This window comes from Entelurus aequoreus, linkage group LG17, assembly GCF_033978785.1.
Source record: "Entelurus aequoreus isolate RoL-2023_Sb linkage group LG17, RoL_Eaeq_v1.1, whole genome shotgun sequence".
Classification (NCBI taxonomy): Eukaryota; Metazoa; Chordata; class Actinopteri; order Syngnathiformes; family Syngnathidae; genus Entelurus; species Entelurus aequoreus.
The window spans coordinates 38,280,084-38,301,939 of NC_084747.1; the positions used below are offsets into that span (position 1 = coordinate 38,280,084).

Sequence of the window (21,856 nt, forward strand, 5' to 3'; positions counted from 1 at the left end):
GAAGTGAACATGTTCACGTGTGCTTCTGTTGAATTAATCAAAGCCAATTAGGCAGAATCTAATGTGGTTAATAGAACCGTTCCATCTGGATGTTGCCCGAGCCGGAGCTGGAGTGTATGGCTTGTGCACTGTCCACCATGTTTGCTTGATGCCGCCGTCTGTTCATATAAACTCAGTAGTGGTTTACACCCACCTACAGCACATAAATAACAAACTAGATTTCAGGCTAATGTTGTTACGGCAGCCTGTTTCATTGCAACGTCTCCCTCTACATGTCTGCAGTTAATTTGCTCTGTGTGACTGAAAAGTCATCCGAAAATATACTGTTGTCGTTGTGGTTCACATGTCACTGCCGCACATAAATCTTCTATTGAAGTGGGAGAACAAATAAATCTTGCATTATAATTCCTGGATGGTTCCATGGATCTTGTTGCAAGTGATAGACAAGACACATCAAATCTAAATGGCTTGTACTTTTCAACCTCCTAAAATTTGCAAGTACACTTTTTTGCCAGGTCATTATTTTAGACCATCAACGTCGCTGAAAGAACAATGCTAAAATTAACTTCAAGACTTGCAAACAGAAAGAATACATCTGTACAACCCATGGGTGTCCAAGGGGTGTACATGTAAATATAAGGGCTGTCAAGCTAATCACCTAAGTAATCACCTCAGTTCTATCTAAAGTTCTGTGAGTTTGTTTTGAAGGGCGCAGAACACATCGCTCTATCTATCATCACACTAATGTGTGATGTAATCACTGTCTGTGAATACAGTATGTGCCACCTTCCGGCGGTCAAAACAAACGCGTTAACATTGACAGCCCTAGTATGTATGTATATGTGTGTGTATATATGTGTGTGTGCGTGCGTGTGTGCGTGTGTGTACATGTGTGTGCGTGTGTATGTGTGTGTGTATGTATGTGTATGTATGTTTATATGTATTGTGGAGCATCACAATACCTCCGAACAGGTGAGACTGGGCAGAGGGCCAGCCATCACAGGGAAAGCATGCACCAGAGGGTCAAACTACGCCACTCTTTAGGTGTGGTCATTGAAGGCAAGTACATCCCTAATTTTATCCTCAATCAGGCTGATGTGTGGCCACCTGCCCCAAGGCAGCTGTGTCAGGTTGGCAATCACTGTGTTTAAATTAAATAGCACCTCAGTGTTTGACTCATTGTGTGGCTGGCTCCCTGCTGGGAAAGGTCTGCTTCCATCGGGCGGTAAGTGTGTTGCTCCACTGAAATATAGATTGTAAAGTAGTCTGCTGAATGTGTAAGACGTTTGATTCATTGAATGCTGTGATTTATTGAACTTTGCACTGATCAGATGTTTCTCTGCTATATGTTCCAGCCAATTTAGGAGACCTGATCAAGGCATGAGAAATGCGGTAATTTGTTTGTTTAAATGATAGCCCCAACCGGGAGGAACTTAAGTTAACCTGTATTCCAAAAAAGTGACTAAATAAAGCAACGCTGCTGCGTTTGAACCCTAACAGAACTGTCTCTGGGAGGTTGGTTTGTGTCCGCACATCACAGTATATATAGATGTACAGTATATTCATATATATCTATATACAGTATATATGTGTTTATATAAATGTGCATATATATGTGTGTGTGTCTGTATATACTGGTAATTGTATGTTATATATATATATACACACACACATCCAGTATAAGTAGCTTAGACTGTATATATCTGTATAAGGTGACAAAACGAAGAGTTAGTATTACATTACTGTACATCTAATACACCTCATTAATCATGATTTTATTTACGTTTTAGAACAGGCCAGTGGCCACTAAAAAATGAGCATCGGGCCGAAATTGTCCCCCGTGCCACGTTTTTGACACCCCTCATCCAACCTATTCACTTCCATGAAGTTTACAGTCCTGGACGTGGTAATAGGTAGCCCTAATGTTTGAATGATTTGGAAGTACAGTATTACTAAAAGGTCCTTTAATTTATGTTCACACACAGTCCTCACTTGGCCCAGATTTCAGAGCTGGCTGCATCACCTCTATTACTATTACGCTGGTTTTAGATTTATTTTATTTGGCCATTTAGATGGGGTGCACCTGTATAGTGTATTATAATATAATACAACCACTCAGCGTTTTAAGCCCGTCAGAAAGGTAGTCACTTTTTTTGTATGGTACATTTATAACATTACATTGGATACTGATGATGCATTGCAGTTCATTATATTACAGTAAAACGCAAAATAATTACTTTAAAAAATAATGCTCTCCACGTCCACCTCATTTTAACTAATGTGGTCTGTTCTTATTGGTTAAATAAATCTACATGTTTTCAGGCCATCATAAACAAAGCACTTTTTAGTTAACGCTGAAGCCAAAGTTTTGCAAGATGGCCAGTAGACTGTGTTTATCTTCCACTGTAAGTTAACAGGGTAGGCATTTTTTCTGCCTGGCTTGGATGAAGACACATTTTTAATACGTTTGAATCTGTGTCTGTTTTTGTGCGTGCATGTGTATGTGTGGGGAAAAAAAATACCCCTCTTAACAGAACTTGTTGGACTGCTTTGAGTAGCTGACAAGAAAATAAGAGGCTATTAGTACTGTGTAAAAAAATATTGTATTGCCAAAGTGGGTTAGTGGGCCAGAGGGATTCAATGCTCTGCCAAAGAACAATTCAATCACTGACTTTCATGCTAATTATCATCAAAAGTAGTTCATTCAAAGAAGAACTCGTTCACAATAGTGCTCTATTGGTAATATAAATCTTATTAAGTATAATTTTATCTAGCTTGGAAGTCATGTGAAAGTATGCGCAACAATTGTTAATGTTTTCTTTCCATTATCAGATCACAGCCCTAAAGAGTCTCTTCTCCACCTTGCCGTGCGATGGGGTCTGTGTCGACTGGCCGAGTTACTGCTTTGTCAGCCAGGGGGTCTGATGGCAATCCGTCTTCCAAACAAGGAGGGAGTCACGCCGCTGCAGCTGGCACACTCATCAGGCAACAGCGAACTCCTGAAGCTCCTCATGCTGTAAGTTTGACCTGTGAAGCCACTGACACTAAAGCAAACAGACACAAACACTCTTTACATTGGTATTTGTCCAGGTAATTTGCATTCTTAAGGAAATACTGTTACTGTGCATTTTCAGGGCTACTTTTTTGCCACATTAAAACTCTAGAAAATACTGCAGCTGTCTATAAATCTTTGCTACATAGACATGTTTACTTGACTTGAATAAATAGTCTTCTCCAGCATGAATTGAGAAGTAATCTTCAATTTGTGATAAAGAAGTTGTAGAAGGCTGTAACATAGTAACCCAAATGGTGATTGCAATTTGTCCACATGTACACACATAATTTATACGGTTTTATATGTATTGTTCTATTGTCTGGTCATAGAAGTTTATGTTGGCAATTGTTTTTTTACAGTACTGTTATTATTATTGTTGTTAATACGGCTGTTGTTTTGCCCATTGTCTCAAGTGTCTCCTCCGGTCGCTAAACCCCTTTGTCCTATTTCCTCTCCCAAGTTACCCTATGTCCCGCTACTCTGTCTCTCTATCTCATCCTAACTAGTCAAGACAGACGGCCACCTCACAGCCTGGGTTCTGTTCGAGGTTTCTTCCCTAGGGAGTTTTTCCTTACCTCTGTTGCGAAGTGCTTGCAACTGTGGGGTTCAGTTGGTTGTCTTAAATGTATGAGAAGTGTGCGTAAAGTGCTTTGAGATTAATTCTGTTGTGAATTGGTGCAATATAGATAAAATAGACTTAACTTGCTGTAACACTCACTTGCCTATTAAGATGGTTTTGTAGTGTGCATGCATTCTAGGTTTTGTTTTAATTTCAAAACATTTAAAACTCTCATCTTGTGGTAGCCCACCCAACCCTCTAGCCACACCTCCTGCAGGACTATCTCAGGTGTGGGCAGACCGATCTCGCTTGCTCAGGTACTGTCATGATACGGGAAATCTGACGCTGACTGTCCGGCAAAACCTGAAATGGAGCTCGGAGGATAGTCGCCATGCTGACATCCTGTTGCTCAGAAGAAAAATTAGAGATGCCAACTTCCTCAGAGAGGTCAGTGTCTGGTCCCCCCCTCCTCCCTGATGTCTGAAATATGGTATTGGAACTAAAACACACTTTAAATGTTGGCATTATTGGCTGTTTTTGGTTAATTGAGATCAAATTATATATTTCTAATCATGAGTTTTATATTCAAGGTGTAACTTTCCTCACTCAGGTTAAAGCACTAAGAAGAGATCACACTGAGACGTTTTTTGGCAAAGAACAATTGGTGGATGATCCTGCAGAAAATGGTATTTTATCACACGCATATCTCCATGCTTTGTAGGATTTCACCGGCTTTTAAAAACATGAAACATAGCCTTAGCTGGTGGTCACTGACAACCTTGAATTAGTTTTCTCTGCTGGTGTAGTAATTCACCGACCTCATGTGGGAGTTGGAAGTACTGCAAGTGGTAAATAAGAACATTGTAGGAAGGGGGACTGCAATTAAACTTGCTTTCATTGCAATCACATGGTATGGTAGTAGCATCTGTCCTTGTTTAGGGTAAGCACCCAGTTAGGTGGAGAATGTGATATTAACTGTCAATTGCTGTATCTCTGCAATGTTAATCCATCTGCTTGTTTTAGGACTTTTTCCTGCGGTCAATGGAGTAAATTCAAGCGCAGATGATAAAGTGAGTATGCTATTGCTATTTAGTAAAGTAAATAATTGAGCCTAAAATACAACACAACATTTTTTGCCACCATATGTACTGTTTAACATAGTGTGGAGTGAATTATATTTATATAGTGCTTTTTCTTTAGTGACTCAAAGCGCTTTACATAGTGAAATCCACTATCTACATCTTTAAGCTACATTTAAAACAGGGTGGGTGGCACTGGGAGCATGTGAGTAGAGCATCTTGCCAAAGGACACATTGACTGAGAATAGGATGGCGAAAGCGGGAATCCAAACTTGTACCCTCTATTGCTGGCACGTCCGCTCTACCAACCGAGCCACACCGCCTCAACGCAGCATCTGCTTGATAAAATTTATTGTGTATACAATGTATATTTGATTTACGGTCCTAATCCAGTTCCATTTTGTATGGTTATTAGTTAGTACGAAGCATTGTTCCATTATGAAACACAAGGCGTGATTGTGATACGGTGTCCCTCGTTATCTCTGTGTGTGTCACTTTGTAACTAATAGATAGATAGATAGATAGATAGTTCTTTATTGATTCCTTCAGGAGAGTTCCCTCAGGAAAATTACAATTACAGCAGCAGTGTACAGAATTAAGATCGAATTTAAAAAGTAATACAGCTGTTGTGGCATTTGACTGTGAAGCACCTAAAGGTGTTAATCAGGAAGCGCTTCTTTTGACTCTCAAGCGACAGCTCGTACAAAAAGAAGTCTGAAGAATGGCGTGCCATGTTTTACGTTGGTATTTCTCACAATTATTGTTTTAAATGGGTCTAAGAAAAGGGAAACGTTCCAAAATGTGGTGTAATTTTGATCCTATATCACCAAGTTTGTATGTTTCATATTCTTATTTTGCATATCTACAAACCCCGTTTCCATATGAGTTGGGAAATTGTGTTAGATGTAAATATAAACGCAATACAATGATTTGCAAATCCTTTCCAACCCCTATTCAATTGAATGCACTACAAAGACAAGATATTTGATGTTCAAACTCATAAACTTTATTTTTTTTTGTTGCAAATAATAATTAACTTAGAATTTCATGGCTGCAACACGTGCCAAAGTAGTTGGGAAAGGGCATGTTCACCACTGTGTTACATGGCCTTTCCTTTTAACAACACTCAGTAAACATTTGGGAACTGAAGAGACACAATTTTGAAGCTTCTCAGGTGGAATTCTTTCCCATTCTTGCTTGATGTACAGCTTAAGGTGTTCAACAGTCCGGGGGTCTCCGTTGTGGTATTTTAGGCTTCATAATGCGCCACACATTTTCAATGGGAGACAGGTCTGGACTACAGGCAGGCCAGTCTAGTACCCGCACTCTTTTACTATGAAGCCACGTTGATGTAACACGTGGCTTGGCATTGTCTTGTTGAAATAATCAGGGGCGTCCATGGTAACGTTGCTTGGATGGCAACATATGTTGCTCCAAAACCTGTATGTACCTTTCAGCATTAATGGCGCCTTCACAGATGTCTAAGTTACCCATGTCTTGGGCACTAATACACCCCCATACTAACACAGATGCTGGCTCTTCAACTTTGCGCCTATGACAATCCGGATGGTTCTTTTCGTCTTTGATCCGGAGGACACGACGTCCACAGTTTCCAAAACAATTTGAAATGTGGACTCGTCAGACCACAGAACACTTTTCCAATTTGTATCAGTCCATCTTAGATGAGCTCAGGCCCAGTGAAGCCGACGGCGTTTCTGGGTGTTGTTGATAAACGGTTTTCGCCTTGCATAGGAGAGTTTTAACTTGCACTTACAGATGTAGCGACCAACTGTAGTTACTGACAGTGGGTTTCTGAAGTGTTCCTGAGCCCATGTGGTGATATCCTTTACACAATCATGGCACCCACCTGTTCCCAATTTGCCTGTTCACCTGTGGGATGTTCCAAATAAGTGTTTGATGAGCATTCCTCAACGTTATCAGTATTTATTGCCCCCTTTCCCAACTTCTTTGTCACGTGTTGCTGACATCAAATTCTAAAGTTAATGATTATTTGAAAAAAAAAAAATGTTCATCAGTTTGAACATCAAATATGTTGTCTTTGTAGCATATTCAACTGAATATGGGTTGAAAATGATTTGCAAATCATTGTATTCCGTTTATATTTACATCTAACACAATTTCCCAACTCATATGGAAACTGGGTTTGTATTTGTTGGAGAGAAAAATATTACATTTGCTATTGATTTTATTGCTATTGGTCAAATGGAGTGACTTCTTAATCCATCAGATGGCACCTTTATGAAACAGCAACACAGTGTCAGGTACTGGGGGCCTTAAAAAGTCAAAAATCTAATCATTTTATTTTAAGGACTTAACCCTTGGATGCACAACCTACCATTATCTATACTCTTTCATGAGTGGGATCAAAAATGACCCCAATTAAAACTAATGTGTTTTTGCAATAAACTGGGTTGTTATTCTTCTAAATATTGAAAACAAAAGTTGTAATAATTTAATATTCCTGGTATTCCTCATAAAACAAGTTTGTGATGAGGCCACTTGCATTTTATTTGTTTTCATTAATTTTAAGAAATTGCAGTTTTTGTATCACTAATCAATCTTAAACAAGTGCAGTTCCTATGGAATCTTAATATGAACCTTTAAATCTTAGCAACTCTGACTGTTCCACTTATACATCTGATGTCATCTATCACATCTGATGCAACTTTGACTGTCATTACTGTCCCACTTACACATCTGATGTCAGCCCTCTTACCACCCAGAAAGGGGCAATTTCTGATCCATAAAGACTGCAGTACGACACAAACCTAGTGAAGTAATTCCAAAAACTGAAAAATCGGAATGTTTTACATTCTTATGTCTGACTCTATAGATGTAAAAAAACATGGCAGGTATATTATACAGGTTGTAGTCATGTGACTCCCCTGCCAACATGGCCACCAAACACAACTAGTCATGTGACTCTTCTGCCAACATGGCCACCAAAACCAACTTGTCACGTGACTGCCCGCCAACATGGCCACCGAACAACTAGTCACGTGACTGCCCTGCTAACATGGCCACCAAACAACTTGTCACGTGACTACCCTGCTAACATGGCCACCAAACAACTAGTCACGTGACTACCCTGCTAACATGGCCACCAAACACAACTAGTCCGTGTCTCCCCTGTCAACACGGCCACTAAACAGAGTCATGTGACTCTCCTGTACTCTTCTTTTTTATTTATTTTTTATTTTTTAATGATTGTCAAGGCATTAAATAAATCCCAGCTGGACTTAGAAGACGTTACGCTGTGTGCATGCTGCAGTATGTTACAGCAGAGTTTAGTTAGCAGCAAAGATTATGAAAACCCACAGCAAAGCCAAGTTATTTGTGTTCTTACACAAGTTCAACAAGTTGTGTCTCCAGAACAAAGAAGTTAATGCATGATTTAAGCCAGTGGGTGGAAACGTATAGTTTTTTCAGTAATGTCGCAACTCGAGTCAGTGGATGTGGGAGCCATCATGGATTTGCAGCGTTCATTACCATTGTCGTGAAAGTCAATGGAACGATAATGAAAAAGTTGAAAATTCAGGACAATTCCACCTCACATGATGCCAAAACACTTGTACAGAGTTGGTTTACTTGCAAATTATACTTTTACATACAGTAAGGATAAGAATACACTCATTTCTCTGTGGTGTATTTAATAATAGTAGTGCACCAAGTTCCATTCCACCTCAATCAATTCACCAAAAGCATTCAACAGTAGCCAACATGAAATACACGCCAGAAACAAAATGAGTGAAGCAAATTTAAATCAAACTTTTTGTCCTTTTAGACAATGGTTATGTCTGCGTTCAGACATCTGACAGTCAAAAACACTGCACAAGTTAACCATTTAGCAAAGTGCTAACAGTCGCTTTCACAGATGATATATTGTTGCGCTTTCCTCTACCATTTCTGGTTGGTGGCGTAATGTGAAAACAATCGATACAAAGCACACTGCTTCCTTCTGCATAAAAACTTTGGAACATTGAGCATGAACACATTGGAATTCCATGAAGAATCAGAAAAATACTGTCACATTTGCCTACATTTATTTCAAAGTTCCAAACAAATTTTAGACTTAGACAAACTTTATTGATCCACAAGGGAGATTCTTTGACACGCAGTAGCTCGAATGTAAATGATGAAAATATCAGGGGCTACTGTGATCTGCTGCCACTTTATCAGGCGCACGTCAAAACAATGTAGTTTCAGTGCAGGCTCAAAAGTCTACAAAGAACACGGCAAAAACATATAAAACAAGAGGGCAACATTAAAGAACACAAAGGAAATAACCGATTTTCCTTAATGTCTTTATGCTTTTTTGTCAGTAGTGAAATGTATGCTTTTTTTGTCAGTATGGATGTGAGTGAAATGCGTCTTAAATTGTATTTATTATGGTCTTAAAAAGTTTTAGAGATTTGACTTGTTGCAGAGACCAATACAGCAGGAGAATGTGTCACACACTCACTGAGGCGTCATTGGCCCATCCCTAGTGATTATTATTACACCCTGTGGCCTCACAAAAAAAGCAAAGAAAAAGCAAAATCTGCCACTTGCGGTTGATTCTCACAGAATTGAACATGTTTTGTTTTATTTGATTTTGGAGGATTTTATTTTTGAGTTGTGCAATTTTGAAAGGTCCACTGTATTTATTTCAGAAATCTCATACCTCTGTTGAACCTGCATGAACATCTGCATTAGCTAGTGTAAAGTGCCACCACCTCACTGCCCCTCAATGCGCCTCATTGTTTTGTGTCATTGTTCAGGTGATGGTGGCTCCACCTGGCAAAGTTTGCCTGCATGGCTTACTTTATGAGCGTGTTTCATGTTTCTATGGGCCCTGTTGTATGCGCTACAGATGGTTACCTAATTGATCTCTCTTTCTGTCGCACACACAAGCCTCTGCCAAACACTTGTGTTTTTGTACTTAGCCAGACTTGTTTTTTTTTAAAGTGGAATGCATGTAACCTGATGGAAAAGTCTCACTGTGGAAATGTGCGTGCTGCTGGCTAAACACTTTTTCTCTGAGCAGGACTACGAGGAACCGCTAATGTTTTGCCTGAATCAGGAAGACCAAGAGGGCGAGCTGTTACAGTCTGACTGTGGTGAGAAGCCCACTTTTACTACATTAAATGTGTTTGAATGTTTAAACAAACAAGGTTGCCTTACAGAATTAATCTTTTTTGGGAATACTCCATACATTCATATTTAAGCTTGTGGTCCTCCCTCTCGCTGTGGATATTTTGAATGTGGTCATAGTTGTTTTAGGTGTCCCAAGTAACGTTCAGTTATTTAATGAGCCCATCAGTATCTGCCTTCCCCATGAGTTGACGAGTCACATTTCATCCCGTCTTGCCTCCCTCCTCCTCCTTTAGAGTTTTTGGAGGCTTGTCACTCTGCTCAGAACAGCAAGGACACATGGAAGAGATATTTTTTAAAATGGTGTACATAGAGCGCACCTGATTCATCTTAGGCCTGCCAGCATGTTCTGGATCAGAAAAGAACCCCACAATGTGGCTGAAGTCTTAAAGGTGTCTTTGTTTGGATCTCCTGTTAGACAGAGGGCTTTGAGAGTGGGAACATAGTGTGGGTTAATGATTGGCTTGATTTGCTGGAGCGTAGAATGATGGCTGAGTGTAAGAATTCTGCGGTTGCAAGCTGAGGCTTTGGGCTTTTACAACACTTGGCAATGGACATCTGTAATCTTAACTTCCTGTGTCTGGTGTTGTTTTCAATACTTTATGATTTTGCCATTTTGCTCCATGCATCTGTGTGCAACTGGGGATTAAGGATATTTCTTTGAACATTGCCTGAGACTTTAGCTAATACTCGTACTGCCTTTGGTGGTTTAAATAAATAGTAAAAGTTGACTTTTTTGCAACCTCACATACAGTATGAAATGAAAAATAATCCGCTTTTATTCATGTAATTGCCTAATAAAATTCCTACGCTTAAAGGGGAACTGCGCTTTTTGGGGAATTTTGCCTATAATTCACAATCTTTATGAGAGATAAGAACACATACCGGTACTTCTTATTTTTTAATGCATTGTAACATGTAAATAAACGTAAATAAAAGTCCGCTTACAATGGAGCCAATGGGAGCCATGACGTCATTGCGTTTATTCCGACCATAAAACCCTCTAAATAAAAAAAGCGCCAACAATACTTCATTTACATTTCGTGACCTGAATATTAAGCAAGTATTAACGACATTGTAATTATAAGCGCTAACGTTAAGGACCTACATTTTGCGGCGCATTGATCAGAGAGAGGCTACTTCTTGATGGTGCTGTATTTACATCATCAGCTGGTGGGCTGCTGTATCGCCTCAAAGCTCTTGAAAGTTTGTTTTGTATCAGTGATTCTCAAACACGGGCTCCATCTCGTGGTACGCCAAACAATCACCTCAATAATATGCAGAGTCTTACTGTTCAAACTGTGTAATGTTACAGAGGCCACAAATATTAAATATATTAAATATATTTAATGATGCAGAGGTTACGTTACGGTTACGCTACTGTATTTTATTGTTGGTCATCATGGTGGTACTTGGAAAACCAAATGTTTTCTGAAGTGGTACTTTGTGAAAAAAGTTTGAGAACCAATGTTCTAGATTATATATAAATCATGCCTCTCACCTTCATTGTAAAAATGATGTGGACATAAACTGAGAAGTTGGTAAACTTTGACAGCCAGTTTAGACCTGGACAAGCGAAAGATGCTGGTTTGCAGTGGTACCCTCAAGTTTCTGCCACGGCCGCTCTACCATCCAAGCCACGCCGACCCATTTTTAAATGGTTTAACATATCAAACACACAGCTTCCAGATTGAAGACTGTAAATGCCAGAACATTGATTCCAAACAGATTAGAAACACGTTCTCTTGTTTTCCTTGCCTCCTCACACTCCCACCTGTGCCCTTCCGATGCCCCCAAAATTCAAATACCCAACCCAAAACAGACACAGACACAAGGAGGCGCATACACACACAAACACAGATTATTTACTCAGGGCCAATACAGATAGACAGACAACCAACACACTCATTCTTAAACACTGGGGCCAATTTAGTGTTGCCACTTAACCTATCCCCAGGTGCAAGTCTTTGATTCCATCAAATTCCCATCTCACTTGGTTAGCATTTTAATTTGAACTTGCAAATAAGACTTCTTAAAGGCTCTGCTCAATATAACTAAAGAGAGGAGTCATGGTTGTACATGTGTGTTTGGGAGGGAGAAGGCAGGGTTAGAGTGCTCTGATGGGGGCACAGGGTATAGGATGTGAAACAGAGGCTGATTGTGGCTGCATGGGGGGTTGCCAAGGCCTTTCCAAAAGTTGTTTCCAGCAGTTTGTCGAGCTCCCCGGAGAGAAGGGAGTGGAGAGGTGTGAGAATGGTTTGTCAGTGGAACAGAAACAGAGACTTTATGATACGGATAGGTTGGCAAAGTGACAACAGATGATGACTGTACTGCCAGCAATGCTAACAAGAGTCACTGACCCTGGCTGAGGGATCAAATTGGAGGGCGGAAAAAAAGGATTAAACTTCACACAAAGCCAGCATTAATCTGCGCCTACAGTACAGTGCCAAAGCTCCACTCCACCCCACACCCTTACCCCCATGCACCCGGACAAACACTCTCACACGTTCACACTGCGTTACTGGGGTGCATTCTGCCCTCAAATATCTCATATGATTTTTCTATCACAATCCAGCATTTACATGCTTTCTCTACATGTCATTATGCCATTATCTCCCTGCTGCCGTCTGTGTATCCCTAATGCTGTAAACGGGGCCCTGAAGTGGAGTAGAAGGGGGTGGAAATGACATAAAGAGTGAAGAAGAAAACAGCCACTGCTCTCAACTTTGTCTCCATGGTGAGTCTGCTGACCAAGCAAAATGCACCGTCCCTTGCTGTCCACATGGAGTTGCATGTCATAACATGCCCAACACTATTAAGTGATTGAAAGCGACTTGGAAGGCAACATTTAGACTGGAGTGAATGACTTTCAAGTCTATGTACAGCGTTACAACCTAGCGTATCTTTGAGACAATCATGAACGCACAGGGTTAATAATTTCTCCAGTGTCTGAGAGTCACCTCCACAAGGCTGTCTGCGCTCTTGTTTGTCTTCTCTAAAGGTTCTGAAGTCACTCCTGTGTTTGATTTTCTCTCTCCCTCCTTCAGTCACTCTTTCTGGCGAGTAAATGGCCTCCTTTGCCTGCGTCTGCCAGGATAGCCTCTCATTTCCCTGCTCCATCCAAACTGTGTGTGGCACACGAGTGAATAGGCAGAGGGATCCAAACTTGGATAAGATTTAGGAAAGTCTGAAAGAAATTGCTGAGAGAGAGGACAGGAGTTGACTCCGTCTCTCTTGGACAGTTTGGAAAAGGGAAGGGGAGGGCTTTAGGGGGAGGGGTCACTAGGGGAGACAGGGGGAACATGCTGGCTCTCTCCTAAAGTGTCAGAGTGTCTACAGTGGGGCTCTGCAAAAAGGAACGATTCTTGGGGGAAATGGATGTAAACTAACTTCTTATTACACATATTGAATTGTTTGGAGGAGAGCACATCATGGATTCAGATTCAGACTCTCCTTTTAACTACTCATGGCCCTCTTTTCCAAGGATGCGGAGGCGTAAGAATTCTTGCAAAAAAGGTAACCAAGTGTTGTACCGCAGAAATGTGATAACCGATCATCGTTGACATGTAATGTCACATGCATTGTTATAAAAAATAGACTATTTTCCATATCAAATGTTTACGCAGGTGTAGTATTTATAATGTTTCCTAATGACTTGTTTATAAAGTTTCACAGTTCAACTGCTGCAAATGAAGAAGACGTTAATCATTTGAACCCATTAAGTAGGATTTAAACTGTTGCCATCACAAATACTTGTTCACAGACTCTTACCCACAGCGAAATAATTGCTTGTTTGCCAGTGATGTAACCTGATATCTGACAGTATGTTGTGCGGAATGTCAGATGTCCTCACTAGGCTGATTGAGTGCTTTGGGACTTTCAACATTTTCCGGACACATTGTTGTTTGCTTGAATGAACCTCCACCCCAAAAAGTTATGCAGGTTCATGTGACTACCATGAGCCTGGGACAAGTTTGATATGCACCTTGTATCTATTTCGTATATATGCCGATACCAAATAAAGTTGGCCAAGCTGGCACAGGTTGGTTGATTCACTGGGATATCATAAAATTATCAAACACGTGCTTGTGTGTTTTCTTAAGAAGAGAGAAAAAGCGTAGACGGAAACAGCAAAAGCTCAAGTTACTGCTATCTATCTCTGTGTCATGGCATTCTTCCAACACTCTTTCCCTCATATTTGACCATAAACCTCAGCAACATAATTCCAGTTATTGCCTCTTAATTGAGATTGACACTGGCAAATTTGATTGGCGCCGCTTGCCTGTATTACTAGGCCAAAGACCAAGATGAACTCTACCATGAAACCTACCATATAAAGCCATGGGATTGCTTGAATTTTAAGTGGACTTCGTTTATATAATATTTAGCACAGTGTCCAACGTTTAGACAGTGAATATAATCAGCTGTGAAAAGAATCTTTGAGATGAGAAATCCATACATTTGGCATATTTAGTAATTTAATTTTAATAATTTCTTAAAGGAGCCATACGTAATAATTTCATGTCAAGTTATCATTAAATGGCCCTGATATGTCAAAAGGCATTAATAAACCATGTTCTTTTCGAATACCTCTATAACTGATAACAGAAGTTCAGCCGTGATATGCTCATTTCAAAATTAGATTTACAGCCCCGAAATCTTGTTATTGTTTTCATTTTGATGTCCCGCCCTCTACCGTTTGACCAATTAAAAAGTCAGTGAGTGTGTCACTACTCAGTGGCCTAGTGGTTAGAGTGTCCACCCTGAGATCGGTAGGTTGTGAGTTCAAACCCCGGCCGAGTCATACCAAAGACTATAAAAATGGGACCCATTACCTCCCTGCTTGGCACTCAGCATCAAGGGTTGGAATTGGGGTTTAAATGACCAAAAATGATTCCTGGGCACGGCCACCGCTGCTCCCCTCACCTCCCAGGGAGGTGATCAAGGGTGATGGGTCAAATGCAGAGAATAATTTCACCACACCTAGTGTGTGTGTGACAATCATTTACTTTACATCCAGGTTGCCAGTTACGCACTGCCATCTTATATATATATATATATATATATATATATATATATATATATATATATATATGTATATATATATATATATATATATATATGAAATACTTGAGTTGGTGAATTCTAGCTGTAAATATACTCCCCTCTTAACCACGCCCTTAACCACGCCCCGACCACGCCCCCGCCCCACCCACCTCCCGGTATCGAAGGTCTCAAGGTTGGCAAGTATGACCTAACCACAACATAATTATAAACTTTTAGAGACATAAATAGATATTAAAACATTTTTTATGTCATAATATATTTGAAAAGACTTTCAGGGGAGGTGCAGCAATGTAGAAAAATAAAGAAAACCGATATTTTTAAACGTGTTACATGTCAAAGACTAAATCAAAAAACTATTATTTTCATTGCTGAACAACACAGTCTGGTACAAAGACAATCTCAACAGTATTATGGTCTGTGAGGGGAGCCTCACTCCGCCACACTTTCGATACCCCTGTTATCGGGGAAATAAATAAATATTAGAAGACTGACACTGTTCACATGCTAGCGATGAACTTTTTCACAAATATTGTATTAACTTTGTATGGTAGCAGTTTTCAGGTGTGAAGGCCTACATGTTTATTTCTAAAATATAAAGTCTAATAGCTGCTTACATAAGCTTAGCTTGGGTCAGCTGAAATGTAAATATAACAGTAACATGCAATGTAGAGCTTGGACCGACTGCAGGTGTCGTAACTCACGGCGGGTTTGTGGATTTTGGTGGACATTTATTTGTACTGTTTGAATAGCTCTTTATAAACCCTGGAGTCAAATAATTATCGTAGGGTAATAACTCCCTTTGCTTTGATTCTTTCTCTCCATTTTTAGACTGGGTTTATTATTTTACTCCCCAGTGTTTTTGTCAGATGCTTAAAAAATGACATCATACAATGGAAATCAGAACCAAGCAAAGATGAGTCATGTTTTTTATGCTCACAATAACTGGACAGGTATGACTGTTTATGATGAACTTTTGCCATTTGAAGAGAGAAAACCTTGAGAAACGACCCTTGTCACAGACCTGCCTCACTCTTTTCCATCCTGCCTACCTTTTCGATGTCTCCCTCCCTGGAGTGTGCATGGGTTGAGAGGTCACTCGCTACTTTTAACTGCACTGGTCTGGAAACCTGCCACTGACTGCTATCTTTGTCTTGTTTTTTGCAAGAGCCCCCGACACTCTTAGCTCTCTGCGCGCTGCTATTGTAGAGGGCCAGTGTTTACTCAGGGACAGGCTGTAATATCACATCTCTACACATACATCTTTTTGAGCACAATCCTATGCAAATAGGCTGACACGCTGATCTGTATTTCTTACAACTCACTTTGAAATGGCAACCTGCAAACATCGCTCAGTAACGTGAACTCCCCGCTTCTCTGTTATTCCTCATATAACTAATGTTAAACACAGATCCCAGTGGCTGACAGTAATGATGGCTGAGGCGGTGTTTAATGGGTCAGAGGTGTCAGAATGATCCTGTCTGTAGCAGCCAGCTGTGGCTTTGAACCTGTCCCTGAATTTGACATATTAGACTCCTCTGTCAGGTCTCTGAAGTGGGTTTATATGTTACTCACTTTCAAACAGTGCTTGACCCTTGTTCAAAGTCTGCTGCTCCCTGGATTTTGATTCTAACTTGTACAAAGGAAAGCAGATATGTGTTTAGATTCAGGTCTTTATGTAGTACATACTTGTAAATCGTAAACAAAAGTTTGTCATTCTATGCTAATTTCCGCTGCAATTATTTAGAGTCTGTTTGGGTTTGAGACATATGGTGTGGTCCAGAGTTAGTGCAGTGGTTTGGAAGTTCTGATCAGGGTAATGTAGTCTCTGTATATCGTACAGATGTGTGACTTAGGTCTCTACCTCGACTTTTGACATGGAAGGGACCATGCAAGAATCATCTGGTTCTCTCATCAATGTCAGCTTGAGTCCTTGTGGGTTGTTAGATTTATTGGACGCGCAGCCGACAGGAAACAGCTATTATGCTGGTCTGATTTATTCTATGAATTTTGACTTCTTTCCTTTTAGTGTGCTGTGCTAGCACTTTGGAAGCACAAACTATCCGGTTTTTGCTGTTTAAGGAATTTGAATATCTGAGTGTTTGTGCAATGCTGAATGGCATGTGACAATGACAATGTCTAAGTTAAGGAGGTTGTCGCTACCGGTTAGCGTGATTAGCGCTGTGCTGCACTGCTGAATAATGTTGTTCGTAGATATGTAACGATATGATCATGGTACTAAGGACACAGTACAGTATTATTTTTATTGTATGTGTCCCTCCCCTCCCAAAAGAAAAGACTTAAAAAGGCCATAGTGTGTAAAATGAAGTGGCAAGAATGTTTAGGATAAACACACTCACCGTCATTTAAAACAAACATAATGCCTAAATGTTCTAACCTTATTTATTACTACAAACAAGAATATGTATGTATGTATGTGTATATATGTGTGTATATATATATATATATATATATATATATATATATATATATATATATATATATATATATATATATATATATATATATATATATATATATATATATATATATATATAATGTTCACACTAGAGAAACAGTGCCCTCTTTAGTGGACATCTTTTTATATCACTTTGGAAAAGGCTGATTCTCAGAAAAGATAACTGACAATTTAACGTTTATTAATGTAAATACCTCACAAATTAATGCTTGGCCTCGCTGGCGTCCAATATAGTTTTTGGTTGATGTTTTATCTCGTAGCTTCTCATATCACTTGTGTTCCCCGCAGTGCAGTGTCACCAAACTATTTTTTTGTCTGCGCTGCTTCCCAGCGCATTTCCTACTTATAACATGAATAACAAATCCATTTAAGTCATGAGTTGTAAAAAATGTAGGGTCAAAACATCAACATTTTTGACCGTCTTTTTGTGTTGCAGTATGCAGACCAAAGAAGTTCTGTTTTCGCCAGGGTTTGTTTTTTTCTGTCTAAAATGTCAGAAAAAACAATCCTTTCTCTCCCCGTTGCGACTTCTCACACGCACGCTACACAGGGAATTTTGGGAGATTTAGTTTACTTTTGAGACTGGCCAATTCAAAAGTGCCAGAAAAAAAACCAGACTGACCAATACCATCACACGTCACGGTATTATTGTGAGGATTTTGATAGTATTTGATATTTACAATACAGTTATCTCTCTACTGGCTAGAAATTCTTTTTTTTTCTAGTGAATGCCTCAAAATCCCTGCTCCTCACTACACTTTACATTCACTGGACACATTGCTAGTGACCAGCTTTTCCAATCAGTAATGCAGTTAACTTGAATAGTAATATTAGTTCGAAAAAGCTGCTTGTTCTGACAGCAACAGTCAATATTGAGATACATGCTCAACTGTTTACCATAGTATTGCTGCATTATAGTACATAAGTATTTTTCTAAGAGTGAATGAAATACAAGGATGAACTAAAACTTAATACTTCCATGAAACAGTATTTATAGACACTTTGTTTTGTATAGAGAAACACAGCAGAGTGAGCTCTGTGTGTTTTAAGAGCAGCATGTTTTTGCATCGCTAAACCAGACTTTTACTCACAGTGGCTCTACTGTGTAAGGTTCCCCTCAATGCTACTGTGTGCACACTGAAAGTTATCTTCTCGCTTTACTGCCACATTGCAGGCAGGTCGGGAGGGGGGAGAAACAAGCCTACAGATGCCCATGCACAACGTTGCACACACCCATTCACGTTTGTGTGCAAAGAGTTCTTGAGAAAAACACACACACTCATATAGAGTCTTGACGCACAGAGCTGGCCAGGTCACTTCCTGTATTTGTGAGGGGTTATTCTGCGTTGCTGTAGCAACCAAATAATAATATTGAAAATTTTCCCTACCCCACAGAAAAGAGCCAGTCGATTGGAGAAAGCCAGGCCTCATCCCCGACTCTGGCTGCTGCTGCCAGGCTGTCAGCGATGATTCACGGCAAAGATAGAGGTTATGCCAACGCCATGCTAGTAGACCAGGTAAGTAGGGGGGCAAAAAATGTATTGAAATTTAAGTCTTTCTTTTCCTTTGGGATGCAAGAGATGAGATAATGTATCTGTGTGTTAGTGAGATCGGACTATGGAGGGAAAAATACATATTTCAACAAATCTTTGTGGAAGATTACAGCCAGTGATTGAGCACAAACCTCCACCAAGGCCAAACTATTAAATGTACCCTATTGTGCAAAATAAACTTTTAAAATATATATCAACAGTAATGAGTGTCGCTCCAGCCTTTTTAGCAACACTGAACTTGAGTAAAATCTATCATCTCTACTCACTTGTTTGCTACACTGAGAGAAGAGTTGTACTTATGACGTCATAATTGAAAACATTATTTTCTAATTAGGGCTGCAGCGAGCATTTTAAACGGTCACGATTTCCTTTTTTCCCTGTTACACTCATTAAACGATTAATCAAATGAACAGATTATAAAACAAAGCTTTTTTATAATGAAATTATTAGATTAATCGTTGCAGTCCTGTTTCTAATGGACATGATGCGGTCTTGATGAGTTTGTCCCATATATACGTCTACCACTTCACAGAGGACAACTTTGTATAGGAAAAATAAATAAATAAATAAATAAATAAAACTGTTTCGCTACGTATCTTAAAATAAAGGCTGGCACTCTGCAAATTACGACATGACAGCTATAAGTTCATGTTTCTTCTTTGACAAGTAGGGTAACTTAGCATGATGTTTGTGTTAAAAATGACTGTAACGATAGGCTTGTTAAAGTACCAGTAGAGTGGAAAAACAAGTTGCCTCTATATATATATATATATATATATATATATATATATATATATATATATATATATATATATATATATATATATATATATATATATATATATATATATATATATATTAGGGCTGTGAATCTTTGGGTGTCCCACGATTCGATTCAAAATCGATTCTTGGAGTCACGATTCGATTCAAAATCGATTTTTTTTTCAATTCAACACGATTCTCGATTCATAAACGATTTTTTTTTAATGAAAACAATACACAATAATACCATAATAATGCAATACAATTTCAAAACCAAACCCGACCCAGCAACATTCAGAATAGCAATAAACAGAGCAATTGAGGACACACAAACATGACACGGAACAATCTAAAAGTAGTGAGACAAAAATGAATATTATCAACAACAGTATCAATATTAGTAACAATTTCAACATAGCAGTGATTAAAAATCCCTCATTGATATTATCATTACATTCATTAATAAAAAAAAATTAAAACAATGAACAATAGTGTCACAGTGGCTTACACTTGCTTCGCATCTCATAAGCTTGACAACACACTGTCCATCCATCCATCCATCCATCTTCTTCCGCTTATCCGAGGTCGGGTCGCGGGGGCAGCAGCTTAAGCAAGGAAGCCCAGACTTCCCTCTCCCCAGCCACTTCGTCCAGCTCCTCCCGGGGGATCCCGAGGCGTTCCCAGGCCAGCCGGGAGACATAGTCTTCCCAATGTGTCCTGGGTCTTCCCCGTGGCCTCCTACCGGTCGGACGTGCCCTAAACACCTCCCTAGGGAGGCGTTCGGGTGGCATCCTGACCAGATGCCCGAACCACCTCATCTGGCTCCTCTCGATGTGGAGGAGCAGCGGCTTTACTTTGAGCTGGCAGAGCTTCTCACCCTATCTCTAAGGGAGATCCCCGCCACCCGGCGGAGGAAACTCATTTCGGCCGCTTGTACCCGTGATCTTGTCCTTTCGGTCATAACCCAAAGCTCATGACCATAGGTGAGGATGGGAACGTAGATCAACCGGTAAATTGAGAGCTTTGCCTTTCGGCTCAGCTCCTTCTTCACCACAACGGATCGATACAGCGTCCGCATTACTGAAGACGCCGCACCGATCCGCCTGTCGATCTCACGATCCACTCTTCCCTCACTCGTGAACAAGACTCCGAGGTACTTGAACTCCTCCACTTGGGGCAGGGTCTCCTCCGCAACCCGGAGATGGCACACCACCCTTTTCCGGGCGAGAACCATGGATTCGGACTTGGAGGTGCTGATTCTCATCCCAGTGGCTTCACACTCAGCTGCGAACCGATACAGCGAGAGCTGAAGATCCTGGCCAGATGTAGCCATCAGGACCACATCATCTGCAAAAAGCAGAGACCTAATCCTGCAGCCACCAAACCAGATCCCCTCAACGCCTTCACTGCGCCTAGAAATTCTGTCCATAAAAGTTATGAACAGAATCGGTGACAAAGGGCAGCCTTGGCGGAGTCCAACCCTCACTGGAAACGTGTCCGACTTACTGCCGGCAATGCGGACCAAACTCTGGCACTGATCATACAGGGAGCGGACCGCCACAATCAGACAGTCCGATACCCCATACTCTCTGAGCACTCCCCACAGGACTTCCCGAGGGACACGGTCGAATGCCTTCTCCAAGTCAACAAAACACATGTAAACTGGTTGGGCAAACTCCCATGCACCCTCAAGGACCCTGCCGAGAGTATAGAGCTGGTCCACAGTTCCACGACCAGGACAAAAACCACACTGTTCGTCCTGAATCCGAGGTTCGACTATCTGGCGTAGCCTCCTCTCCAGCACACCTGAATAGACCGTACCGGGAAGGCTGAGGAGTGTGATCCCACGATAGTTAGAACACACCCTCCGGTTCCCCTTCTTAAAGAGAGGAACCACCACCCCGGTCTGCCAATCCAGAGGTACCGCCCCCGATGTCCACGCGATGCTGCAGAGTCTTGTCAACCAAGACAGCCCCACAGCATCCAGAGCCTTAAGGAACTCCGGGCGGATCTCATCCACCCCCGGGGCCTTGCCACCGAGGAGCTTTTTAACTACCTCAGCAACCTCAGCCCCAGAAATAGGAGAGCCCACCACAGATTCCCCAGGCACTGCTTCCTCATAGGAAGACGTGTTGGTGGGATTGAGGAGGT

At 40.6% G+C, this 21,856-nt stretch overlaps 1 protein-coding gene across 9 annotated transcripts in view; it reads left to right on the top strand.

Moving 5' to 3' along the window:
- Positions 1–21,856, top strand: part of LOC133632878 (rho guanine nucleotide exchange factor 28-like) — an 87,113-nt gene that overhangs the window by 27,349 nt on the left and 37,908 nt on the right. For 6 of the 9 annotated variants that reach the window (XM_062025657.1, XM_062025656.1, XM_062025658.1 and 3 more), the window contains exons 6-11: positions 2,833–3,016; positions 3,860–4,061; positions 4,225–4,300; positions 4,638–4,684; positions 9,741–9,813; positions 18,786–18,907. In XM_062025657.1, the coding sequence (XP_061881641.1) occupies positions 2,833–3,016; positions 3,860–4,061; positions 4,225–4,300; positions 4,638–4,684; positions 9,741–9,813; positions 18,786–18,907 (704 nt within the window). Of the gene's footprint in view, positions 1,393–2,832; positions 3,017–3,859; positions 4,062–4,224; positions 4,301–4,637; positions 4,685–9,740; positions 9,814–18,785; positions 18,908–21,856 lie in introns of all 9 variants that reach the window. The other 3 variants (XM_062025664.1, XM_062025663.1, XM_062025665.1) reach the window with 3 other exon arrangements.